General features: G+C 36.5%; 1 protein-coding gene and 1 long non-coding RNA gene across 2 annotated transcripts; both read right to left on the reverse strand.

The window, feature by feature from the left end:
* Positions 1-204: 204 nt before the first annotated feature.
* Positions 205-1,078, reverse strand: LOC128295109 (uncharacterized). The gene is made up of 2 exons (XR_008285424.1): positions 1,031-1,078; positions 205-411 (listed from the first exon to the last, which is right to left on the reverse strand). It is a non-coding gene; the product is annotated as an uncharacterized LOC128295109 (long non-coding RNA).
* A 19,935-nt stretch (positions 1,079-21,013) lies between these two features.
* On the reverse strand, positions 21,014-24,289 carry LOC108455599 (protein AUXIN SIGNALING F-BOX 2). The gene is made up of 3 exons (XM_017754146.2): positions 23,020-24,289; positions 22,106-22,601; positions 21,014-22,018 (listed from the first exon to the last, which is right to left on the reverse strand). Exons 1-3 carry the CDS (start codon positions 23,475-23,477, stop codon positions 21,233-21,235), a joined length of 1,740 nt encoding a protein of 579 aa, XP_017609635.1. The 5' UTR covers positions 23,478-24,289; the 3' UTR covers positions 21,014-21,232.
* Between the last annotated feature and the right edge of the window lie 585 nt (positions 24,290-24,874).

Genomic DNA, 24,874 nt, shown 5'->3' on the forward strand with positions numbered 1-24,874 from the left:
ATATAATACTTTTACCTATTTTGCTTATTCCATAAGAAAATATACATAATAAGATTTAATTTCATATATTATTCATCTTCAAAATATGTTTCTACAATTTTTAGTGATTTTTCAAAGTTACATCATTTCATTACTTGAATCTATTTTAGGTTACTTTCACATTTTCATAATTTTCATGTGATAATCATCATTCAATCATACATATTAATAAACATGTATATCATCAGCTATTTTCTTAGCTAATCACTAGCAAGTATTTACACATCATTCATTATTCATATTATACCAAAAGTAGCTAAGTTTCTATACATGCCATACCCAAAACAAAACGTCTAGTTATACCGAGTTATTTCTTTGATAGTGTGATCGGCCTCCGACATTTCCTTCGATCCCCGAGTGACTAGATAAGTACTATAAGAAGAAGAAAATAAAGAGATTAACCACTAGGCTTAGTAAGCTTACAAGCAAATAAATCACAACATTCAACATAATGGATAATTATGCATAATATCATCTAACATCATAAATTTCTTTACTTCTCAATTTCTATCTTCTTCTTTATTCCTTACCTTCTTTCTTACCGACCTTTCCTTTTCATAAGTATAATCTACTTTTCCTTTGCTGTTAATTCACTGTAATTTAACTCGTATCCTGACCCGTTGAATCACTCGGAATACTAAGGATACTAGGGTCGCTTCTGTCTATCAATATCCTCGCCAATGTCATGTCTTTGACATGGACTTACATGAATTATTCCTGCTCCAATGCCATATATAATATGGACTTACATGGCTCAATCCTGTCTCCAAAGCCATATTTCTAATATGGACTTACATGGCTCATTTTGTTCTGTCTCACAACCCTAATATCCTAACATTCCTAGGGTTCAACCGGGCTTTCTAACACTTTTCCTCTGTCACTTCACCTTAAATTCGACTTTAAATATTTTCATAACATAATATATAAATGCTGAAATTGACAATAATAATGTAAAATAAAAGAATATTGCATTTATTTACTGTAAACTTACCTTGATACAAAATGTGACTAAACCTTACAATTTAGTCCTTTACTTTTCTTTTCCTCGTTATTCTTTGGATTCTTGATCTATAATATAAAATATTTCTACTCATTAGCATTTATTTGATTTCTATTTCACTTCACAATTTATGCTGTTCAAAATTCGAAATTTCACTTTTACCCCAAAATTTATAGGTTTTACAATTTAGTCCCTACTCAATTCACCCATCAATTGAACTAATTTTTTATAAATTAACACTTTTATTTTATCATTATAAACTATTTCACAGCCTTTGATATTCTGAATTTCAACACCAACATCTAATTCACAATTTTGCTCACAATTAGGTCCTAAATACCATTTTCTATCAAAATGACTTAATAAAACAACCTTAATATGAAATTAGAACTTCAGTTTCATAATAATTCATCATAAACTACCCTTACTCAGCCAGGGTAACTTCCAATTTCACCCACCAAATCAAAAACTAATGAATTAGATGATTGGACCTAATTGTAAAAGTCACAAAACATAAAAATTACTAAGAAATAGTAAAATTGAACTTACATGGTGCAAAATATGAAAAACCAGCATAGGAGACCTGCTACGGCGTTTCGGCTGAGAAAGATGAAGAAATGTCTAGATTTTCAATTACATCATTTTTTAACTATTAACTTTTATGCTAATTCCAATTTTGTCCCTTGTTCACATTGTTTTCTTGCTTATTTCATACCCAAACCGTCCGCCATTAACCTTTGGGTCTAATTGCTCTTTAAATCCATCTTTTAAATACTTAAGCTATTTACTCACAATTTAACAAATTTTGAGCTATATTCAGTTTAGTCCTTTTTAATTAATTAGCTATCCAAACATCAAAATTTTCTAACGAAACTTTAATACTAACTCAATGACACTTCATAAATATTTATAAAAATATTTATAGCTCGATTTTCAAATTCGAGGTCTCGATACCTTGTTTTTGACCCGTCTGGCCTAATAAATTATTTTAATTCACTAATTTCACCATTTCATAAATTCTTCTAAATTCTTACTTGACTCATAAATATTAAGTTACTATCTTGTTCAATCTTATTTGTCCGATTTAGTGATCTCAAATCACCATTTTTGACACCACTGAAAATTAGGCCGTTACATTCTACCTCGGATTTGTGGTTTCGCAACCACTGTTCCGTTTAGGCCCTATTTCGGGATGTTACAAATTTAATACTATTTATAACTAAAATAATATATTTATAATTTATAACTTAACAAAAATTTGAGATTTTTGTTTTAATGTTTGCCGCCTCATATACCAAATGTGTCTTAATTGCCCATTTCATCTTTTATGATTTCTTTTAATCTATAATTCAACTTTTACACTTTATTCTATTTAGTCCTTTTTCCTAATTATTATTAATTAGACTATGTAACACCCCCTAATCCCAAACTTTCACCGGAATAGGGTTACGAGGCGTTACCGAACATATTGGTTAATTTACAAACAATTCATGAATAAACAACAAATATATTAAAATGAAATCATTATGTCTCTTTTATGAACCTTCAAAGCCTAGATCACGTATTATAAATGAATAGGGACTTATTCAAGTATTCTGAAAATTTTCGTAATATAATTATTTTTTTAATTTTATTTTTAAAAAAAAATTCAATATAAACCCTTTAGAAACATCTAACCTTCCCTGCAATTTCAAATTTGCAACCAATTCAACACAACAACAAGTCAACAAATACAATCTTCATCCAAATCACATTCATTTCATAACAATATCACTAATCCTTATTTTATCTAACATTATATCCATTCATACTTTCAAGTAGTATTTAAACATCTTAGTTAATTTCCATTCATATCATATATCAACTTATATTAACTTAACTAATATATTCATGAGTTAATACAAAACATAGTTATATAAGCTCTTATACATGCCATATAAACCATTTAAAGTATTTATAACAAAATCTACCGGAAAATCGAGATAGTGTGACTTGAGCGTGATGATCCGATCCTCTGACCCTCCCGTTAATCTACAAAAAGCAATAAACATCACAAATAAGATAACTATAGCTTAGTAAGTTCGTCGGCTTCAACCATAAATCTTACCAAATATTAGTTTTCCAAAATTCAAATCATATGGACATTTCAAGTAAGTTACTTTCATCCTGTAAGTCATAATATCATTTTTTTTCAAATTTACTTAATTGAGCTCAATAATAATGATGATAACATTACTTACATTTCTTTTTCCACAAGTTACATTTACGACTTACCAATTTGTCCATTTAAGGAACGACTTACGGATTTGAGTACATTGTGATCTAAAGCCCGAAGTCTAGCTGAAGCACATAAGTGCTAAACAGAAGCCCGAAGGCTAACTGAAGCACACAAGTGCTAAACGGAAGCTCGTAAGAGCTAAACGGAAAGCAAACACGAGAATTCGCAACAAATGCTGAATCTCGATTTACTTGGGTAATTTACCATCAATTCATCTTTTTCACTGAACGATCGTACTCATTTCCTACGTTTCGTTCCTCCGAAATACTCAGTTCAATTTCGTAACTTTTGTACATAATTTACTTATTTTCAACAATTAACATACATAAATATTAATCACCATTCATAAAATTATATTGAAATTTAATAATTTAACTGTATGAACTTACCTGGGAAAATTCGCAAAAGTCATACAAGTTCAGGGACTAATCGGCTATTTTCTCTTTTCCACAATTCACTTCGTGTTCTTGATCTATAATTTTAAAATCATTCATTTATGAGCATTCATTTCAATTTTACTCTACTTTACAGTTTATACACTTTAGTTCCTAAAAATTACACTTTTTCCTTAAATTTTATAATTTTTACAATTTGTCCATGCTCAATTAACCCATCAATTGAGCTAACTTTTCTGAATTAACACTTTATTTATTCATTACAAGGTACTACACAACCTTTGAAAATCAGAATTTCAGTACCAAATCTTAATTCACAACTTTTTCACAATTAGGTCCTAAAATTAATTTCTATCAAAATCACTTAATAAAATCATCATATAATAAAATAAGAACTTCAATTCCATAATAATTCACCATAATCATACAGCACTTATTCATGGTAACTTTTAAAGTCACCCATAAAATCAAAAACTAATGAATTAGATAATTTGACCTAATTGTAAAAGTCACAAAAACATAAAATTACTAAGAAAAAGTAAAAATTGAACTCACATATGTCAAAATATGAAAAGCCAGCGACTTCCAGAACTCCCATGGCGTTTTTGCTGAAAAAAATGATGATATCTCTATATTTTTCAATTTTGTCTTTATTTTATATGTTTAATTTGCAAAGTTTCCAATTTTGCCCTTATTTCTCCCTGTCTTTTTGTTGATTTTCTTGCCCAAACCATCCAGCCTATATAATTTGGGTCTAATTGCCTTTTACATCCCTCCTTATTAGTCACTTAAGCTATTTAATCACTTTACCAAATTTTCACTATTTTCAATTTAGTCCTTTTTAATTAATTGACTAACCAAACATTAAAATTTTCTAACGAAACTTTAATACTAAATCAATAACACTCCATAAATATTTATAAAAATATTTATGGCTCGGTTTATGAATCTGAGGTCTCAATACCTCGTTTTCAACCCGATTTACCTAATTAATTCTTTTAAGTCACAAAATTCACTAATTACAAAAAATACTTCTATAATCACACTTGACTCATAGGTATTAATTTATTAAATTTTCAACTCACTCATCAAATTTAGTGATTTTGAATCACTGTTTCTGACACCACTAAAAATTGGGCTGTTACAGACTAAATTTACCTAATTAAATCCTAATTAAGCACTCAAATAAATTCATAATTACTTCTAATAATTATTTATGACTCGGTTTACTAAGTCGAAGGCCTTATAACTCACTTTTTCGGTGCCCGTGAATTTTGGGTCATTACAGACAACGTTTTGAATCTACCATGGAAATACATAGGACCTCAGAGGGTTCAGATTTTCATTTGGTTGGCCTCCAAACAACGATTACTAACACAAGTATATCAAAAAGTGCATTGAAAACTCATAACTATGTCAACATAATGTAAACGCATTCACTTTTCACACACCACCTGACCCTAAAACAAATCTATATATATTTACATATGTGGTAAAATGATCCAATACCATAAACAATGGAGAGTGCACGTATGAATTGGAGAGAGATGCTAAAGTTAAATTCAAAGCATTTTATCTTTAAATATTTATCATGCAATGGACCTTCAATTTTCTCAAAGGTCAAAATTAAATAATTCAATCAATTCATCAGCGATGTTATACTACTTGATTTCATTGATAACCTTTCCAAATCTTTTACTACAATTGCTAGCAACAAGGAAGAGAAACAAAAAAAAAAAAAGAATAGACAATGCCCTTACATAATAGAAGATAAAAAATTTTCTTTCCTACTGAGGGTATAAGCAACTTTTCAAGATAACCGAGAAGCATGTTATGAGATGCAGAATACTTGGGTAACAAATGTGTGATAACATTATACGACTTCTGATCGTGCTTTGAATATGGATTGCATCATAAAAAATGCAACAAATACATGCATCCATAAATGAATTTTGAAGTACGTATTCTCTTTCTCTTTATATAATTTTCCTATAAAATGGACGTAATTTCCGTAACTTAGACACGCATCAAACTACTAACAAACATCGAATAGTTTTGTTGCGAAAGTTGTGTTTACTTCTTTGGACAACCCTCTACTTATTCTTTTTGCAATTTTTCATTCAATTCGTGACCAAAATTGAAATGAATGAATGAGTGAAATTAGATATTTACTACAACGGTCAGATTTGTAATATAGAGGTTGGGGTTAGAGTTGTTCATAGGTCGGGCTACCCGGTCTGGCCCGAAGGCCCGCCCAAAGTGTAGGAGGGTTTGGGCAAAAATATAGGCTTGAAAAATGGGCTTGGACAAAAAAATAAGGCCCGTTTAAAAAATGGGTCAGGCCTTGGGCAAAGTATTTTTAGCCCGGGCCCGGCCCGACCCGGATTTACTAAAGGACAAAAAAATATGCATTTTTTTTATTTTTGAATGTTATTTTCTTGTTATTTTCTCCCTATTTTACTACCATTTTACTATTATGTTGCTACTATTTTGTTGTTATTGTTTGGATATTGTATAAAACTTATTTTATTATTAATTTTCTTATTATTTTAAAGGCATTTGTTAATTTTTTTATTATTTTAGAGGCATTTGCTTGTTAAGTTGCATTTATCTTAGTGATAAGTCTACATATTTTTTAAAATTTATTTTCAATTTGTTGGGAAATATTTATTTTGATATTTTTAGTATTTTTGATGTATTATATATATTTAAAAATAATATAAAAAATTAATACGGGCGGGGGGTTTTAGTATTTTTATCCGGGTCGGGCTTGAGCAAAATTTTAGGCCCGTTTTTGGGCCTGACCCAGCCCTAGCCTAATAAATAAGCATGATTTTTTAGTTAAGCCCGACCCGGCCCATGAACACCTCTAGTTGGGGTGGTGTTTGTAGGAATGAAGTCCATAGAAATGGCATTCAATATTACTATTCAATTGTATGAGTTACGAACTAGAATCAGGAGGAAAGTTGGGGGATCGACCCGGGGAAGGATTTCAAAGTTGCAATACAGATATCTTGCTTCCATTGACCCGGATAGGTATGAGCTATTCAACGTGACTGGCGAGGTCCATCTCTAGGTGGTCATATCATTCACTGCTCAAGTAGAAATGTTGTAACAGAGTTATCCGTTAAATTTTCCGAGGCTAATGAGTCTTGCCCATCTCCAACCGTCGTTGCAGTGAATACGGGAATCGAAGCCGACGCAAAAAGTCCTACTACATGATTATGTGGTGGGTTCACTGGCCTGCTACAAAGCAGCTACTACGATGTTCCTGGAATATCATTAGCCAAACACTCATCGGTCTCTAGCATGGATCTAAAGTTTGGTGGCTGGTACCTATCGAGGTTTGAGCATAACCCAAATTTGGACACTCGGGCTTGACATTCAATCAGTGTGTTTGATTTTAACTTCAACACTGAGTCGATGTCACGAGACAGAAGCAGTTATAGGGAGGGATTATCAGTTTACATTGAACATCAAACCAGTTCATTTTTTGGTGGGCACATCAGTTACAGGAGACTCGATGACCGACTCCTTTTGACGAGGACCGGCGAAGGTAAGTCTAACCCCTTGCTTGAAGATGACAATGAAAGCGCGATGAGGAAGAAGGGGTAGCTAAGGAAAAAGATACAGGTGAGGAAGAAAGGACAGCGAATGCAATTGACGAGAAAGAGTCAGACCCTAAGCCAATCTGGCAGTGCAGTCCGAATGGTTCAGAAGTGGCACTATTTTTCGAACCGGAGTCAGTTCCAATGGACAGTGAACAACATGCATATTTAGGAAAGGGACAATCAATAGAGATTATACAGGTACTGTAGAAACCTTATACATACGAAGACTACATGTTCTTTGTAAAATGATACATTGGAGTCTAAGCATTAATAGGATTATTTTCTTCCAAAAAATATTGTCGATGCAATGCTTCCTATATTTAGATGATCCAAATTTTTTGTGTATTGTTAACTTATGCATAACCTATATTAAACAAAAATGAAGACAAATATAATGTTCGAATGAAAAGTATTGATTTATTTATTTATTTTATTATTTACATCGCAATATTAAGAACAACAAAAATACATTAGTGTTATCAAAGAGAATGTGTACCATAAAGCGGTGGATAATGACACGTGGAGGATTTCTTCATACAACCGAAGGTACAACCAGATGTACATTCAAAGGTGCAACTACAAGTACGTTCGGAAGTGCGAGCATGTAGACGTCCTCCTCAACATCATCGTCGATGGGACTCCCACCTACTAATGCCCCCTAGCCTTCGTTTTCGGGTTTTCCAACGGCATCCTCGTCTTCTGTGGTCAATTATTGTGTCGTATTGGCCTCCCATCGTGTATTCGACACTCTAACAAGCGATGGTTATGCCAATGACCCACCCCAATAAAACAATAAAACTGGCGGTGTTTGGGTCACTATAGGCAAGTAACCATGATGTGCCCCAAACCCTGGGTATGTCGACATTTCCTTAGGCATCAGTATCGTCATTAGTGGTACTACATGCTTTGGCATCTAGGTCAGCATCGATGACAAAATAAGGGTGAAGTATGCGGGGGACGTCAATGCAAGGAAATATGTACCTGAGGGAACAAAAGAACTAACCACTTATGGTGGTGGTTCGTTATGTGATGGTGCTTGTGAAAAAAATATGGGTTAGTGAAATGAACTGAAATAAGTGGAGTGAACTAACACATATATTGTGTAAACATAGGCAACGCTTCTTCTACCGAGGCCGATGAAAATCCCGTCGTGTGACCACGTCCTCTCCTATGCTGCTGCTGTGGCGATCGTCATAGCCTCTTACATCAAATTTGCCTTCTCTTCTCTTCCAGTGATAGCAGATACGGCTTACCCGTGAATTTGAACTATGGCAGGTACTCAACATCTGCCGCCACGTCTGTTGAGAAAAATGGTTCACAGAGGGTAAGGATTGCATCTTACAATCCCAAGCCTCGATGTTCTCTCCGTGTCGCTGCGCCCAGTCGTCGTTATTCTTCCCCCGCATGTCCATATTGTGCAGCTCTTTCAGGTCTCATGGTAGTGGCAAAATTCGTTGCCTCCACTCGAATTTCCGCAACACCCAGTCTAATTCATGCATTTCCACCATCTCGTACTCTACCAATTGCACCTTGATGTCTCACATCTTTGATTGGCCAACACCTCCGGCGAGATGCAAGATATGATATCAGTACTGGCGTATGGCATCCATTCAAACTGAAAAGAAAATTTATAAATATCGTTATATACAATTTTTTTTACGAACCATTGCATAATTAACATAGGTTCGAAAGATTAAGTAGCTAACTCAGCTTCTAAGCATTGATCTAATAGCAACCTAAAATCTTCCAGCTCATCGGGCAGTTCCACATAACTCGGCCTATGGTTCCCCTCAACATGTCTTCCAAAATCTGAATAACTCTTTTCGACTGACCATTAGTTTGGGGATGGAAAGCCGTACTAAAGTTCAATCGCGTTCCCAAGACCTCATGCAACTTTTGCCAAAATCAAGATGTGAATCTAGGATCCCGATCAGAGATAATCAAAACCGAAACTCCATGCAGTCGCACAATCTCCGCCACATACAACTTGGCTAACTTCTGAAGAGAAAAGTCTGTGCGAATAGGTATAAAATGAGCCGACTTGGTCAACCTATCCACAATCACCCATATCGAGTCTTTCTTCGATGGTGTCAAGGGTAGCCCACTCACAAAGTCCATGGTTACCTTCTCCCACTTCCAAAGTGGTATTTTTACTGGCTGCAATAATCCAGAAGGTAACTGATGCTCAGCTTTCACTTGCTGGCATGTCAGACATTTCCCCACAAATTCCGTTACCTCTCGCTTAAGTCCAGGCCACCAATACTCTCGCAAGTCATGGTGCAACTTATTCCCTCCAGGATGCATGGCACAAAGTCCCCCATGAGCTTCCTTCAAAATTGACTATCTCAAGTCAGAGTCCTTCGGAACACAAATTCTACCTCGAAAACACAGAACCCCATCATCATTTAACCCAAACTCAGAAGTTTCCCCTTCCTTAACTTGTTGAAAACGAGGGACCAAAAACTCATCTTTCAATTGCTTTTCCTTAATCTGATCCACCCAGGTTGGCCTTACTTGCAATTCAGCCAACAGACTTCCATCATCATATAGACTTAGACGAGCAAACATTGCTCTCAGATCAGATATAGCTCTACGACTTAGAGCATCGGCTGCCACATTAACCTTGCCTGGGTGATATTCGATTGAATAATCATAATCCTTGAGCAACTCGATCCATCTCCTTTGCCTAAGGTTCAGTTCCTTCTGAGTCAGTAAATACTTGAGACTCTTATGATCTGTGTAAATAATACACCTTTCTCCATACAAGTAATGCCTCCAGATTTTAAGTGCAAAGATCACTGCTGCTAACTCCAAATTATGAGTGGGATAGTTCCCTTCGTGAGGCTTAAGTTGTCGAGACGCATAAGCAACTACCTTACCCTCTTGCATCAACACACAACCCAAACCTACGTGTGATGCATCACTGCACGATAAAATCTTTCCTGCACTCGGTTGAATTAACACAGTGCTTCAATGTAACTTTCTTCAACCTCTCAAAAGCTTCTTGCGCTTCTCCGTCCATACAAACAAGATTCCTTTCCTTATGAGTTTTGTGAAAGGTGCGCCATCACGTAAAAACCTTCCACAAACCTTCTCAGTAGTATCCTGCCAACCCTAGAAACTTGAATTTCGAAACCGACCTAGGTGGCTTCCATTCCAAAATTGCTTCAATCTTTCGAGGATCCACTCTAATCCCCTCTGCAGAGACCACATGCCCCAAAAAGGTTACCTCCCTCAACCAGAACTCACACTTGCTGAACTTCGCATAAAGTTCCTTCTCCCTTAAGACTTGCAACACAATGCGGAGATGCTCATCATGTTTTACTTCGGTCTCAGAATATACCAGAATATCGTCGATAAAGACGACCACGAACCGATCTGGAAATGGTTGGAACACACGATTCATCAGATCCATAAACGCTGCAGGAGCGTTTGTTAGTCCAAATGGCATAACCAGAAACTCATAATGACCATAACGAGTCCTGAATGTTGTCTTATGAATATCTGCCTCCTTGACCCTTAACTGATGATATCCAGATCGAAGATCGATCTTTGAAAATCTGAAGCTCCTTTAAGTCGGTCGAACGGATCGTCAATCATTGGCGTAGGTACTTATTCTTAATCGTCGCTTTGTTCAATGGCGATAATCAATGCACATACGCATCGTCCCATCCTTCTTCTTCACGAATAGCACCGGTGCTCCTCATGGGGACACACTTGGCCTAATAAAGCCCCTATCCAACAATTCTTGAATTTGCGCATTTAACTCCACTAACTCCTTCGGTGCCATCCTATATGGTGCAATGGACACTGGTGCTGTCCCAAGCAACAGGTCGATTCTAAATTTAACTTCTCGGTTTGGAGGCAATCCCGGAAGCTCCTCCGGAAAGACATCTTGGAACTCTTTTACAGTTCTAACCTTATCCACTGTCAGCCCCTCTACCTCTGTTTGACTTACAAATGCCAAATAGGCCTCACACCCTTTTCGAATCCACTTTTTAGCCCTCAATGCCGATATCACATTAGACAAATAGTCCCTTCGCTCACCTATCACCATAACCTCATCCCCTTCCGTGGTCCTTAGCACCATTCGCTTAGCAGCACAGTCTAGAGTCGCCTTATGCTTAACAAGCCGTCTATTCCTGAATAAGATCAAACTCTCCAAACAAAGAACTCCATTAGATCGCCAGAAAGATCCTACCTTGAGTTTCTAAGGGTACATCCTTATACAGCTTGTCTACCCTAACCGAGTGACCCAAGGGACTTAGCACAGATACCCCACTCATTATCTTCTCAGAATGCACTCCCAAAGACCCAGATATGACACACGCAACATAAGAATGAGTAGATCCAATATCCACCGTAGCGATATCTCGGCATATTAGAAACTAAAACGTATCGTTATGACATCAAAGGTCGCCTCCTCTCGACGACGATTTAGCAGATACACTAACGCTAGTGTGGAGCCTCGATTTTCGACTCCCCTGCCAAGCGCCCCTTGACCTCGACCATTTCCATTCCCATTTCCGCCTCTACCTTGTCCACGTCCTCTCATGGGTTGAACAACCTCTCAGATAGCAACTCGAGCTCGATCGACTCTCGTGATATCCTTAACTCAGGCTCCATAGACCCGCATCGGAAACAAGCACCAGAACGTTTCTTACACTCACCCAGATGTACCTTACCACAGTCCCCACAGATTGACGGTCTAACCACATTCATCGGAACGGCTCAAACCGGCTCCTCCACTCTCGCCCTTTTGACATTCTTGTTTGCTCCACCCGAAGGTCCAGAATCCCTCCGAAAATAGTTTCGATCTTTCTCACGGTTCTGCCTCTCAGTACGCTTTACCTCCTCAGCGATCTTAGCTTTTTCCACCGAAACCGCAAGTCACGCTCCTTCATGGAGCAATCAGCCTTAAGGTCATCTCGAGTCCATCCTCAAAGCGAACGCTACGCTCATACTCCGTAGCAACTATCCCCACAAAGATACCTACTCAAATTTCGAAATTCAACCTCGTACTTTCGAAGAACAGTTTTGCCTCCTTGGACCAGATTCAAGAATTCTTTCCTACGGGCATCCACATAACTTGCCCCGACATACTTTCCTTTAAAGGCTGTCTTAAACAGCTCCCAAGTAACCCTATCAGCTGGGGTTCCATCCCTCACGGTGAGCCACCACTGATAAGCCTCATCTCGCAAAGAACGACGTCGGCCCCTTCAACTTCGCTCCACGTAGCACCCAAGTCATCCATAATTCGTTCCGTGGCCTCCAACCAATATTCTGCCACACTCGGGGTTACACCAGATACACCCCTAAAGATCTCTACTCCGTTAGCTCGGAGTCGTTCAGAAATCGATCCTCGAATTCTGTTGCCCAAACTTGCCCCTGCAACCCTTTCCAAAACTCAGAGCATAGCCTGCGACAGGGCATCATCCCCGGTACTACGATCATGTGATTCCACTTTCGTTGCCGAATGTATCGGTGCTTCTACCGCTGGCATATATCCTGAAGACGAAGATCCCGCTCGAGCTCTTCCTCGGCCTCGTCCACGGCCTCTACCTCAAGCTGCTCGCGTACTCATATCGTATTATCTGATTACGAATTTTATGCATTAATATCATTCCAATGTTTATTATAGATGTTTTATGATTCAGACAGTAATTCAGAGATGGCTTTCGTAGAATCGACGTCTAGCTACAGTTTCAGTCTTTTAGCAAGCTTTTCTAGGGTTTCAGTAGCATCCTATCTAGAGTATTCTAGTAAAGTTTCAAAGATGCAGATAATTCGAATATATTCGAAAAATTGAATACTTACGAGCTTGGGCGGAGATTCTAATGCCACCTTGAAGTCCAGATTTTTTAAAATCGATTTTTTTTTGAAAATCTTCGTTTTTGTAAACCCATTCCACAGCCGAGTTGTTGCAACCTAGGCTCTAATACCACTAAATGTAACCCCCCAAACCCTGCCTAGACGCTACGTCCGGATCCGGTGCGCCACATTGATGCGTTACAAAACATTCTGTATTATTTAGTTTGGAAAACTTAATTGATGATGTAAAAGATACTCTTATTATAGGTTAAAGTGAATGGGAGCTGTACACCAGGTAGGAAACCAGAAAAAGAGGAGGTGAGTCTGCTTGACCGCTAAGTACCAAGCTCCTTCGGATCCAATCCTGAGACATGCACACCGCTATTGCCACACTCTAACATCTCGTATAATTGTGAGAAAACCATTTGGTTAAGTCCATCTTAATAAAGTGATTAAGTTTGAAAACGTTTGCTTAGCGGAAGTCTTACTTGTAATCGTGTTATTTTGAAATCACTTAATGTTTTTGAAAACGAACCCTAGATCTAGCCCATTTTGATAGTTAATATAATTTAATATCATCATGATAAGTTATAGATCAAAACCCAAATAAAAATAATCATAAGCGGCCTTATTACATAACAAAACCCAAATCATCAAAGTAAAGAAAATTGAAGTCCAAATCACCAGAAGAAATCCATATTGCAGAACGAGTGGCCACTCCGAATCCCTCGCAGCTCCAAGCCCACTATGGTTGGGGATTACCTGCATGGATGAAAATAGGGGATGAGTTTGGGGAAACTCAGTGTGTAAAATTAACCCAACCATAGCCCATATCAGCTCAAACCACAGAATTAAAACAAGTTGGCCTCACTTTCGAATGATTTCGAAATAAAGCCCATAGGCCCGTAATGATCGTAATGAGATATATCATACTTATGCAGAAACCCAACCATATCCAACCATGTGCACCTCCATACCATCTTTCCACCATGTGGGGAGACTACTCAACCCACTCAACCGCTACACGCCACAGAAATATGCAGCATGGCTGCCAGATACAGAAAATGTGAGAGAGTCACCAGATACAGATATTTTGTGGCAATGCCACCAGAACAGATATATGTGGCAGGGCCACCAGAATAGATAATTTGTGGCATAGCCACCAGGACGCTTCCTCCATAATATAACCCATGTCCCCATGCAACAGATATACATTCATACAGATTTAATTCATCATGCTTTTCAGACAAAATTAACCCTAGGGGTATAAAGGTCATTTTGCATACATAGGGGTATAATGGTAAATTTGCATACATAGGGGTATTCTAGTAAATCTAACTATTTCTAAGGTTTTCATGCATATCGTAACCATTACGTTTAGCCAGAAACACTTACCGAACGTTCTTTCCAAAATGGGCCCGTTGGCCCATTAACCCAGTTTTGGCCCATTAAGCCCAAAATATCAAAACGCACGAAATAGAGCGTACTACAGTTTTATCACTTTTGATTACCAGTAATAATTACCCATACGTCTTACGAGCATTCGCACACTCGCAAGTGCCCAAAATACCGGCTTTTCGGCATTTTGGCTTTTCGGCTTTTGCCGATCTAGCCTATGAGAGGGTGTCAGTTACACACCTATTTTTGGGATTTCCTCGACGAGATCTACACACGAACTGCCTACAATTGAATCACTTAATATTACTCCAAATATCAAAATAAAATTGAGTATATAGTCCCTTACCACATTCGACCAAACATGCCTAAAACCCTTATTGCTCTTACCTTACTGCCGAACTATGGTTAACTCCAAAGATCCGATCATTCCACCTGTCCAAGCCCTTGATCAACCACTTCTAAATCACATTATTCCCAAAACAAAATAGTTATTATGGCCCCTCAGGATTACAAGTCCAAATCGACAACCTCCCTAACTTTTAGGGATTTTAGCTTTTCCTAAAATATGTAAGAAGACTAAGTTTTGGAGAAGACTTACCACCGATTCCTTAGTGAATGATTCCAATGAGTTTCCCACTCGATCCCGATGTAGATCTAGGCCCTCAGATGATAAAAAAAGTCGGGCTTTCAGTGACTCCAGTATTCGGCCAAGTCCCTTATAATGTGGGGTTTTCGGCTTTCTGCAACTTGTGTTTAGAAAGGTAAAACGAGAGGGTCTTGCTATGATCTTGTCGTCAAAACTTAAGGTTTTAGAGGGCTGGTGAATTGGCCACAAATGATGAAGAGAAGAGATGTGGTTTTGGTTAAAAGAAATCGGCACAACAAGAATCAAGCTTTCGAGATTTCGGCTTTTGTATATAAGGCTTAAGAACAATGATAAGAGCGTGGAGATGAATAGAATAATGGAAGGATTCGGCTATGGGGAAAGAAGAAGGAAGATAGATGGAGAGAAAAAAGAAAAGAAAAGAAAGGAAGAGAAGGAAGAATGGTCAGAAAAGAAAAAAACGGCACAACACTCCCAAATGCCGAATTTATACCTAGCTTTTGACCTAGCCGAAATTTACCCCCCTAAAGAAACCCTTGGCCGGCCAACTCTTGCTCCTCAAGAGTCCACTATTCGGCCAACACCATCCTCCTTGATTAGCTCCTAAATCCTCTCCCTTATCCCCTCCTTACTCAATCTCCTGAGCAACTCAAACTCCTCCTGACAGACTTTTACTTCAGTTCCACTACTTACCTTTTCTGTTCATAAAAATTAATCCCTTGATTTGCTGTCATTGTGACTTGAACCTGGGTCCTCCCTAGCTTCCACACGCCACTTATAGCCTTCCCTGTGGCGTCACATGCCACTTCACTACTTACTTCCTTGTGATCTATTTTACACAATTAATTCCTCAAAGCCCAATTTACCAGAACCCCTTTCTCTTATGGAATTAAAATTAATTAAACTATCGGGTTATCCTAAGCTTGGGCCTTCTAGAGGCCCACTATCACAATTAAACCTACACTTAACAAGCAAAACACAGAATTTTAATTTTACAAATTTTTTTTCAAAATTCCCAAAAATTTGGGGCGTTACAATCTTTCCACCAACACGCTGATTAGTGTAAGATCGAGTTTGCAACCCTCGGTTATGCGAAACGCATACAAGAATCCAACCTCTTGCAACTTGCCACGAATTTCAGAGATCGTATGTAACGCCCCCTTTACCCGAGACCGTCGCCGGAGTCGAGCACGAGGCATTACTAAACTTATTTGAGCACTTAAACAATTCAAACAATTTATATCACACTTTCCAGACAAGCTGTCCAACTGTGTCATAGTTGCTAAATAATTCATATCTCGAGTTATAAAACTCGAAATCCAAATCCGTAAATTTTCTCTGAATTTATACTCATATATCTACTTACCAATTTTTTCTAGAATTTTGGTCAAGCCAATTAGTACAGTTTATTATTTAAAATCTCCCTGTTTCAGGGTTTGACTACTCTGACCTTTGTGTATTACGAATCAGATATCTCTCTGTACAGAGCTTCAATGACTATGCCGTTTGTCTCTAATAAAACTAGACTCAATAAGGAATCTGTACATATAAAGTATGACTTCTAATTATCTTTGTAAAATTTATGGTGAATTTCAAAAGTCAGAACAGGGGATCCAGAAATTGCTCTGGCCCTGTTTCACAAAAATTTAAACATCTCATAAAATATAGCTCATATACCTGTTTTGCTTCTTCCATATGAAAATAGACTCATCGAGATTCGATTCCATAATTTATTCATTATTTAATTCCATTTATACTATTTTTAGTGATTTTCAAAGTCAAACTACTGCTACTTACCGAAAACTATTTTAGTACAAATATTGTTAACTAGTTTATAACATCTTTACTTCAATTCATTCAAACTCTATACATGCCATATAAATCTTCAAACATAAAACAAAAGCTACCGGAATTGATCTGGATAGTGTGCTTTGTTGTGTTGATCCGATCTACCCACTTCACTTCAAGTCAATCTACATAAAATATTAAACACACACAAGTAAGCTTATTGAAGCTTAGTAAGTTCATAGGTTAAAAGTAATGCTTACCAAACATAATATTTCCAAACAATACCAAAACATTTACTAAAGTTTCCTGCGATTCACAACCATTGTTATAATAATTCACATAGTTGAGCTCAACAAGAATAACTACTCAATCTCTTTCATTTGGATCACTTCTCTTTTATTTCTTATAATCAAACTAGGAAACGGCTTACGAAATTGAGTACGTCGTTGCTCAATGCCACGATTCACAACTCAGTATGGTTTTCCTCATTGAAATACCATACCTACATTTTTAACTCGGTATGGGAAATGCCATACCTACATTTCTTAACTCAAGATGGATTTGATAATACCATACCTACATTTCACATGACTTCAAGATGGATAATACCATACCTACATTTCACAACTCAGTATGGATGATACCATACCTACATTTCACACTTTGCCATGGAACAACCATGGTTTTATCCAATCAATTCATCACACGTCACGATACTGAACGTACTCAATCCTGCTTTTCCTAATTTGCATTTCCACATTTATTCTTTCATTAACAAAATCTACACAATCCCACAACAAATTCGTATATAATAACACATTATATACTTCAATCATTCACAAATAAACATCTAATTTCAACCATATGAACTTACCCGGCTAATTTGTAGAAGATATTGAAATTTTGGGACTATTCCGCAACTTTTTCTTTTCCTCGTTCTTCTTTGGATTCTTGATCTATAATATAAAATATTTCTACTCATTAGCATTTATTTGATTTCTATTTCACTTCACAATTTATGCTGTTCAAATTTCGAAATTGCACTTTTACCCCAAAATTTACAGTTTTCACAATTTAGTCCCTACTCAATTCACCCATCAATTGAACTAATTTTTCTCAATTAACACTTTATTTTATCATTATAAACTATTTCAAAACCTTTTATATTCTGAATTTCAACAGCAACCTTCAATTCACAACTTTTTCACAATTAGGTCCTAAAATCATTTCCTATCAAAATCACTTAATAAAACCACCTTAATATTAAATTAGAACTTAAATTTCATAATAATTCATCATAAAATTCCTTATCCATCCAGGGTAACTTCCAATTTCACCCATAAAATCAAAAACTAATGAATTCTACAAGTGGACCTAATTGTAAAAGTCATAAAAACATAAAAATTATCAAGAAAAAGCAAGAATTAGACTCACATGATGTAAAAATATGAAAACCAGCTTTCTCCAGACCTTCTATGGCGTTTTGGCTGAGAAATTATGAAGAAAATGTCTAGATTTTTCAATTACATCATTATTTAACTATTAACTTTTATCTATTTCTAATTTTGCCCTTGTTCACATTGTTTTCTTGCTTATTTCATACCCAAACCGTCCAGCCATTAACCTTTGGGTCTAATTGCTCTTTAAATCCATCTTTTTAAATACTTAAGCTATTTACTCACAATTTAACAAATTTTGTGCTATTTTCAATTTAATCCTTTTCAATTAATTAGCCATCCAAACGTTAAAATTTTCTAACGAAACTTTAATACTAACTCAATGACACTCCATAAATATTTATAAAAATATTTATAGCTCGATTTTCAACTTTGAGGTCTCGATACCTCATTTTTGACCCGTTTGACCTAATAAATTCTTTTAATTCACTAATTTCACCATTTCACAAATTCTTCTAAATTCTTACTTGACTCATAAATATTAAATTACTATCTTGTTCAATCTTATTTGTCGAATTTAGTGATCTCAAATCACCATTTCCGACACCACTGAAAATTAGGCCGTTACATCGTAGGCTTTCCCATACTATGAACGAAGCCCACTAGAATACGATCATCCATCTATTTACACAACAAAAAAAAAATCAAATTAAAAAGAATTAAATTTAACATAATTGAAAATAACGAAATTTAAAATTTCGTCTTACCATTACTGCTTGGGCAGTGGAATAATGTTTGTCGTCAAAGCAGATTAGAGATACGGCCATTCATGAGAAATCGATTTGAATGAATAAAAACGAGATAATTAAAAAATAAATAATATTTTTAAATGAAAATATCAAAAAATTTAAAACGAGATAGTTGAGAGAGTTTGAGAGAAGGATACGAATGAAAAAATGAAATTTTGGGAGTATTTATAGGGTAAAAAAATTATTGTTGGGGGGGTTTATTTTCTTTTACCGTTAGCGCGATAATATTCAAAAAGTCGTTGCTTTGTTATCGTTGAGGGAAAGCACGTCTAGCTAGGCGAGCTTTCCTGCCACCTGTGTAGAAAGCGCGCCCAACTGGAGACGCTTTCTATTTCTCTCTCCTAAAAACAGTCCATTTCTCTAAAAAAAAACCCGCCTAACAAACTAATTAAATAAAAAAAAGGGCATTTAAGCCTATCTAACCGTATAAGAGAGTAGTTATGCTCTTTGTTGTTAGTGTTCAAACCTTGTTATTATCCCCTTCCTCAATTTATAATATGTATAAAAAAAATGGAAAAAAATATAATTTTACGGTAAAACTAACTCTTTTTTTAAAGTTAAAAACACTTAAATTCAACTTTTTAAATGCAATTTAAAAAAAAATGAGTTGAAAATATAAACTACACTTTTGCTATAAAAAATGCTTTTAAATTACTAATCTTATCATCTTATGCTTGGATGAGAGAGAATTTGGATTGGTTTTTAATTTAATGGAAAATAAGCCTCCCTTGCTTTCCTTTAAAAGAAGAAAGCTACCATAATACATCATTTCTTTTTTTTTTAAAAAATCCAAATAATGTTCTTTATCAAAACCCAATCGAATTCTCTTAATTGGTTTAGTAATCAACGATTATTTTATCCTATAATTCATTTGAATTCGAATTTCTGAAAAAAAAAATAGTAAACCTTTATTTAGATAGCTCCCACTAAACTCAATGTATACATGTGTGCGATGTGGATGCATGAGTACAAAAATACTAAAACTTTTAATTTTACCATGCAAAAAAAAAAAAAAAAACAATCAAATCACAAACAACATACATCCAACAACTATCAACAGTTGAATTCATGAATCCAACCACATATAAGATATATAAGGTCATCATTGAATAAAGGAACTCAAAATCAATCAATACATCACCCCATCATTTACCACAATCAAGGATTGTTGAAGAAATGGTTACAAACTTGATCATCATCCATCTTTTCAATCCTTGGATTCACCTTATCATCCAATGTTTAACTTCTAATCCTTCACTAATGATTTGTACTAACAAAATTATGCTTTATTTATACTACAATTAGAAGTAAAAAAAATTATCCTTAAAACATGCAAAATACGAAATCATGGTTTTAAAAGTAAAATCATACAAAAACTAAAGCTTTTTTTAAGGAATAAAGGGAAACAAAATGTAGTTTTTGATGATGATCTCTTAGTTCTGTAAATTAATTCCTTTCAACAGGTACCCTTCATTCGAATTTATGTTGTCGTATTAGGGTTTATCAACACCATCTCTACACCTTCACATTATAGATAGACAGCTATTAATTTTAAGTAATCAAAATGTGAAGTGGGAGGAGAAAAAACTATTTAACATGTAGGCATAGGTTAGTTGACGTACAAGTTTTGAGTGATACGCATTTCCAAGTTGAAGATGATTTTGCTCAGCTTTCAAAGAGCTGACCACTATTTGAAATGATTGGAGTGTAGAGATGATGAGGTCATCCATGCTCTTACAATTTCAACATGTCCTAATCATGATTCGGGCTTAGTTCATTATGAACTTCACCTCTTCAAGAAGGGCGGGCCCGGCCGCCACTTCTCTACCTACTGCCCTTGTACACTGATTTTTCTTTAGTCAACCCACTGCCTACACCATTAATTTCTGCTTAATCCAAAAACTTCATTGCATTGCTGGATAGGATGCCAACTTTAAATAACAAGGATTACAAATACCAAATCTGTTGTAAATTAAACAAAGGTAGCATACATCTCTAGATCACCGACCAGCTAGATCCATGAAAATAAAATTGTCCCTAACAAAGTAGTACTCTAGTTTTAACAAAACAGAAATGAAAACGGCTGAGCCAAAATAATGCACCTACAAAAGCCACACATACTCCGGCGCATCTTTCCTATCCCCCACCAATGTCCGATACAAATACATCTTGTCTACCAGAAGCCTATCATCGAAGCTAAGTTCCAACTGTTCACTTTCCAACTTTTCACTTTCGTTTATGATCTCCACATTCAGGCTTGGCATCTTCTTTGCGAGGGTCTTGCAGGCTCCGAGGGTAACTTCGCAGGAGGACATCCAAAGGGATCGCATTGTTTCATACTTTCCCATGTCCTGTAAAAGTGCTACGTCACCAAAGGGGCAGTCCCTAATCTCTAGCTTGCGGAGTTTTTTGCAACCGTTCAACACGTAGAGCATTCCTTTGTTACTGTCGCCGGCAAAAGCAATGGACAGCATTTCGAGCTTCTTAGCATACATTCCTATGTAAAGAAAAACCTGATCAGTCAGAAGGCCAGAGAGTGATAACCGCTTCAGACTCTTGTTAGACCGGACAATTGCCCCAAAACCTTCATCCAATGGCTGATTGGTTACAGGGTCAGCTTTTACGGGGTCAAGGATGCACAACCTGAAACGGATAAAATTTGTGCAATTCTTGGCTACAGTGATGAGGGCAGCATTCGTCATCTGATGACAGAAATACAGCAATGAGTTGAGCTTAGGACATCCTGCAGATATAAGGACCAAACCTTCCTCTGTCACTGCAGCATTTTCGGCATCAAATGGATCCGATGGGAAAACCCTCAATTCCTGCAATTCTTTACAAGTTGAAGCTACAACTCCGAGTCCTTTGTCTCCAATACAATCCAGTATCTGCAACATTTAAAGTTTAAACTGATTATTGCCATTCAGTTAATCGGAACGCCTACAACTGGATATCAAATAACTAAAAGATCATACCCACAGACGCTGAAGTTTCCTGCAGTGCTGAACCAGCTTCGTGAGATCATTACCTTGAAGACCCGGAGCATAGCTCAAGTTCAAGAAGGTCAGGTTTTCGCAAATAGGATAAATAGCTGACATGCAACAAGGAGCAACCTCCAAAAACCCAGATAAACTCCTGATTGAGTTGCACAATTGAATGACAGCTTTCAGTTTGCTGAAGACCTCAGAAGATGGATCATCCACATAAGACCCAATACCCAAGTCCACCAGTTGGGGTGCTCGCATCAACAGTTTTTGGAGCGTATCAAGCGGCACCACACGGTTTAACCTCAAACTCTTGAGGTTAGGCGACCTTGCCACAAGTCTTTCAAGAGATGCTAAGTTTATTTCTCCTTTAAGGCATGCGAAATTGAGGGAGACAAGAGATGTGCAGCTTTCAGGAAAGCAACTAAGCCAATGGCCTCTATGATCCTCAACTTCATTTTCTTGTAAATCCAGCTCCCTAAGAAACCTAGAATCAAATAATACCAAACACAGAAAACAAATTAAAAGCCGCACCATCCTAAATGCTTCACTATCGTATTATGGAAACACATAGCGACAGAATCCCACCTATACAAGTTAATGAACCATCAAAATTCAGAACTAGGGTTTATATTAGATATATTATTGCAACTAATAAGTTGCATAGTACAAGGAAACCATTGGCACTTAGGCTGTAGCCAGACAACCCAAGCAAACAACTAAGTAAACAGGCTGCTGCATCATACCACATCCAACACCACAAAACCAATACATGTGACTCGTCAATGTAACATAAAACACGGTTCTCATATAAATCCACTTTCATGAGCACTTGCATATTGCTACTAAGAATCTCATGAATATCAAATTATGGCACAACCCAAGTAGAGAATAAAGATTGTTACCTGCAATTGGCAGCAATAGCAGCAACACCATCAGTGGTGAAACCTTCACAGCTGACGAGAACCAAAGACTTAAAATTGGGAAAAGATTTAGAGAGTAGCTCAAGGCTGTCATCAGACACAACCATCCTCTTAAGTCTAAGCTCTTCTAATCCGATTCTACTCTTAGCCAAGGCTTTGATCCATGGGTAAACAAAACCTCCCCAATCATGTGGCACCAAATTGAAGTCAGCGAAATGCGGCTTCCCTTTCAAAGTCAGTGATTTCAAACCTGGAAATCTGGCTATTAACCTCTGTGGAGTGATAGAATAACAGTTGCCAATGAAAACCCTTTGCCTGCTGTATCTTTCGATCTTGTACCATGATTTGCAAACTAAGGACACTGAATTCCGGTCTTTGTGGGATGTAATGAAATCGAACACGTGCTCTACGACTTCATCTGGGAAATAATTCATGTTCATTGTTTTTTCTCTAGGTAACTCCCCCAGAGAAAAAGGAAGACAACTTGATTAGAAAAAACTAGAAGAATGAAGACCAGATCTGAAAATTTTAACTAAGAACCATAGTGGGGTGAGGAGATTCAAAAAAAAAAAGGAAGTTTTTTTTCTTTAAAATGTTTCGAAATCTCTCTCAAGAACCCAAGTGAAAGAGAGTGAAAAGGAACTCGAATTCTCTCGAGAAAAACAGAGATATTTTTGGAGTGAAAATGAAAGAGAAAAATGGATTCTTTTCAAGGATCATCTTCAAAAACCCAAAGAAATATAATTTACACTACAGTTTAACGGAGCAAAGAAAATAAAGGAAGAAAATCAGTGGGAATTTTCTTCATAGATCTGAAGAAGCTTCAACTTCTATAAGTGGAAAAAACTGTCATCTGAATCTAAGTTTTAATAATTACAAACAAATACAGGAAAATCATAAATAAAAAGAAAACTCTTCTTCCTTTCCTTCCCTCTTACTTGCAAAACCGAACCAGTTGAAAAGTGTTGAACTTGAAAAAGAGGGAGAGGGAGGGAGAGTAACCAAGGTTGGGTTTTGGGGGTAGTACAAGAGGGTTAAGGTAATGATCAGAGGGTGGGTATTGAATGGACGAGAAAATTAAGAGAATCTGGAGCGTCGAAAAGTGGAGCATGCATGTGTCTTTATCTCTGGTTTCGAGTCATACTAAAAAGTAAAGCGACCAGTAAGCAATGCAATGCAATGCAATGCAATGCAATGGGAGATGTCAGGGAAAGAAAACAACCTTTGTTTTTGGGTGTAATGACAAGAATGCCACACACAGGGGACAGCAGAGCAGATAAGGGTTATATTGTTTCACTCGCGCCAGTATAGGTAGTCGCTGTCTCAGTCCACGACACCTCCATGTGAGTGGGGCATACTCCAATCAAAGCCTGCCAAATTCACATTCCCTTTTTCTTATTATATTTTATTCTAGGCAAGGTATAGTTTTTTTTTTTTTCTTATCATGGTCACCTAAACTATTAAACTGTTATTCATTTTACCTCTCAACCTTTAGTTACCTCTGATCACTCATAATTTGTTACGTAAATGTTTATTTTTTTTCCAAAATAGTACTAAAACTTATTAATTGACATTGCAATGATTTGTTGATAGTAGTCTCGTAGGTTATCAATTTTATCATCTATGTGCGTCGACGAGAATGCCTCTAAGCTTAGTATGATATGAAAAAGCATGTCAGGGAAGTTGTAAAATGCGTGGGGATTGTTTTTTCTGGCTAAAGCTCTTTCATCGCAAATTAATACTGTCGTGGAATGATGAATTTGAGGGATGGTGGTTGGGTTTTGAATATTAAATCAGGAGCCAATATCATTATCAAGCTTAAAACTAAGTCTCAACC

This window comes from Gossypium arboreum, chromosome 7, assembly GCF_025698485.1.
Source record: "Gossypium arboreum isolate Shixiya-1 chromosome 7, ASM2569848v2, whole genome shotgun sequence".
In the NCBI taxonomy this organism is placed as follows: domain Eukaryota; kingdom Viridiplantae; phylum Streptophyta; class Magnoliopsida; order Malvales; family Malvaceae; genus Gossypium; species Gossypium arboreum.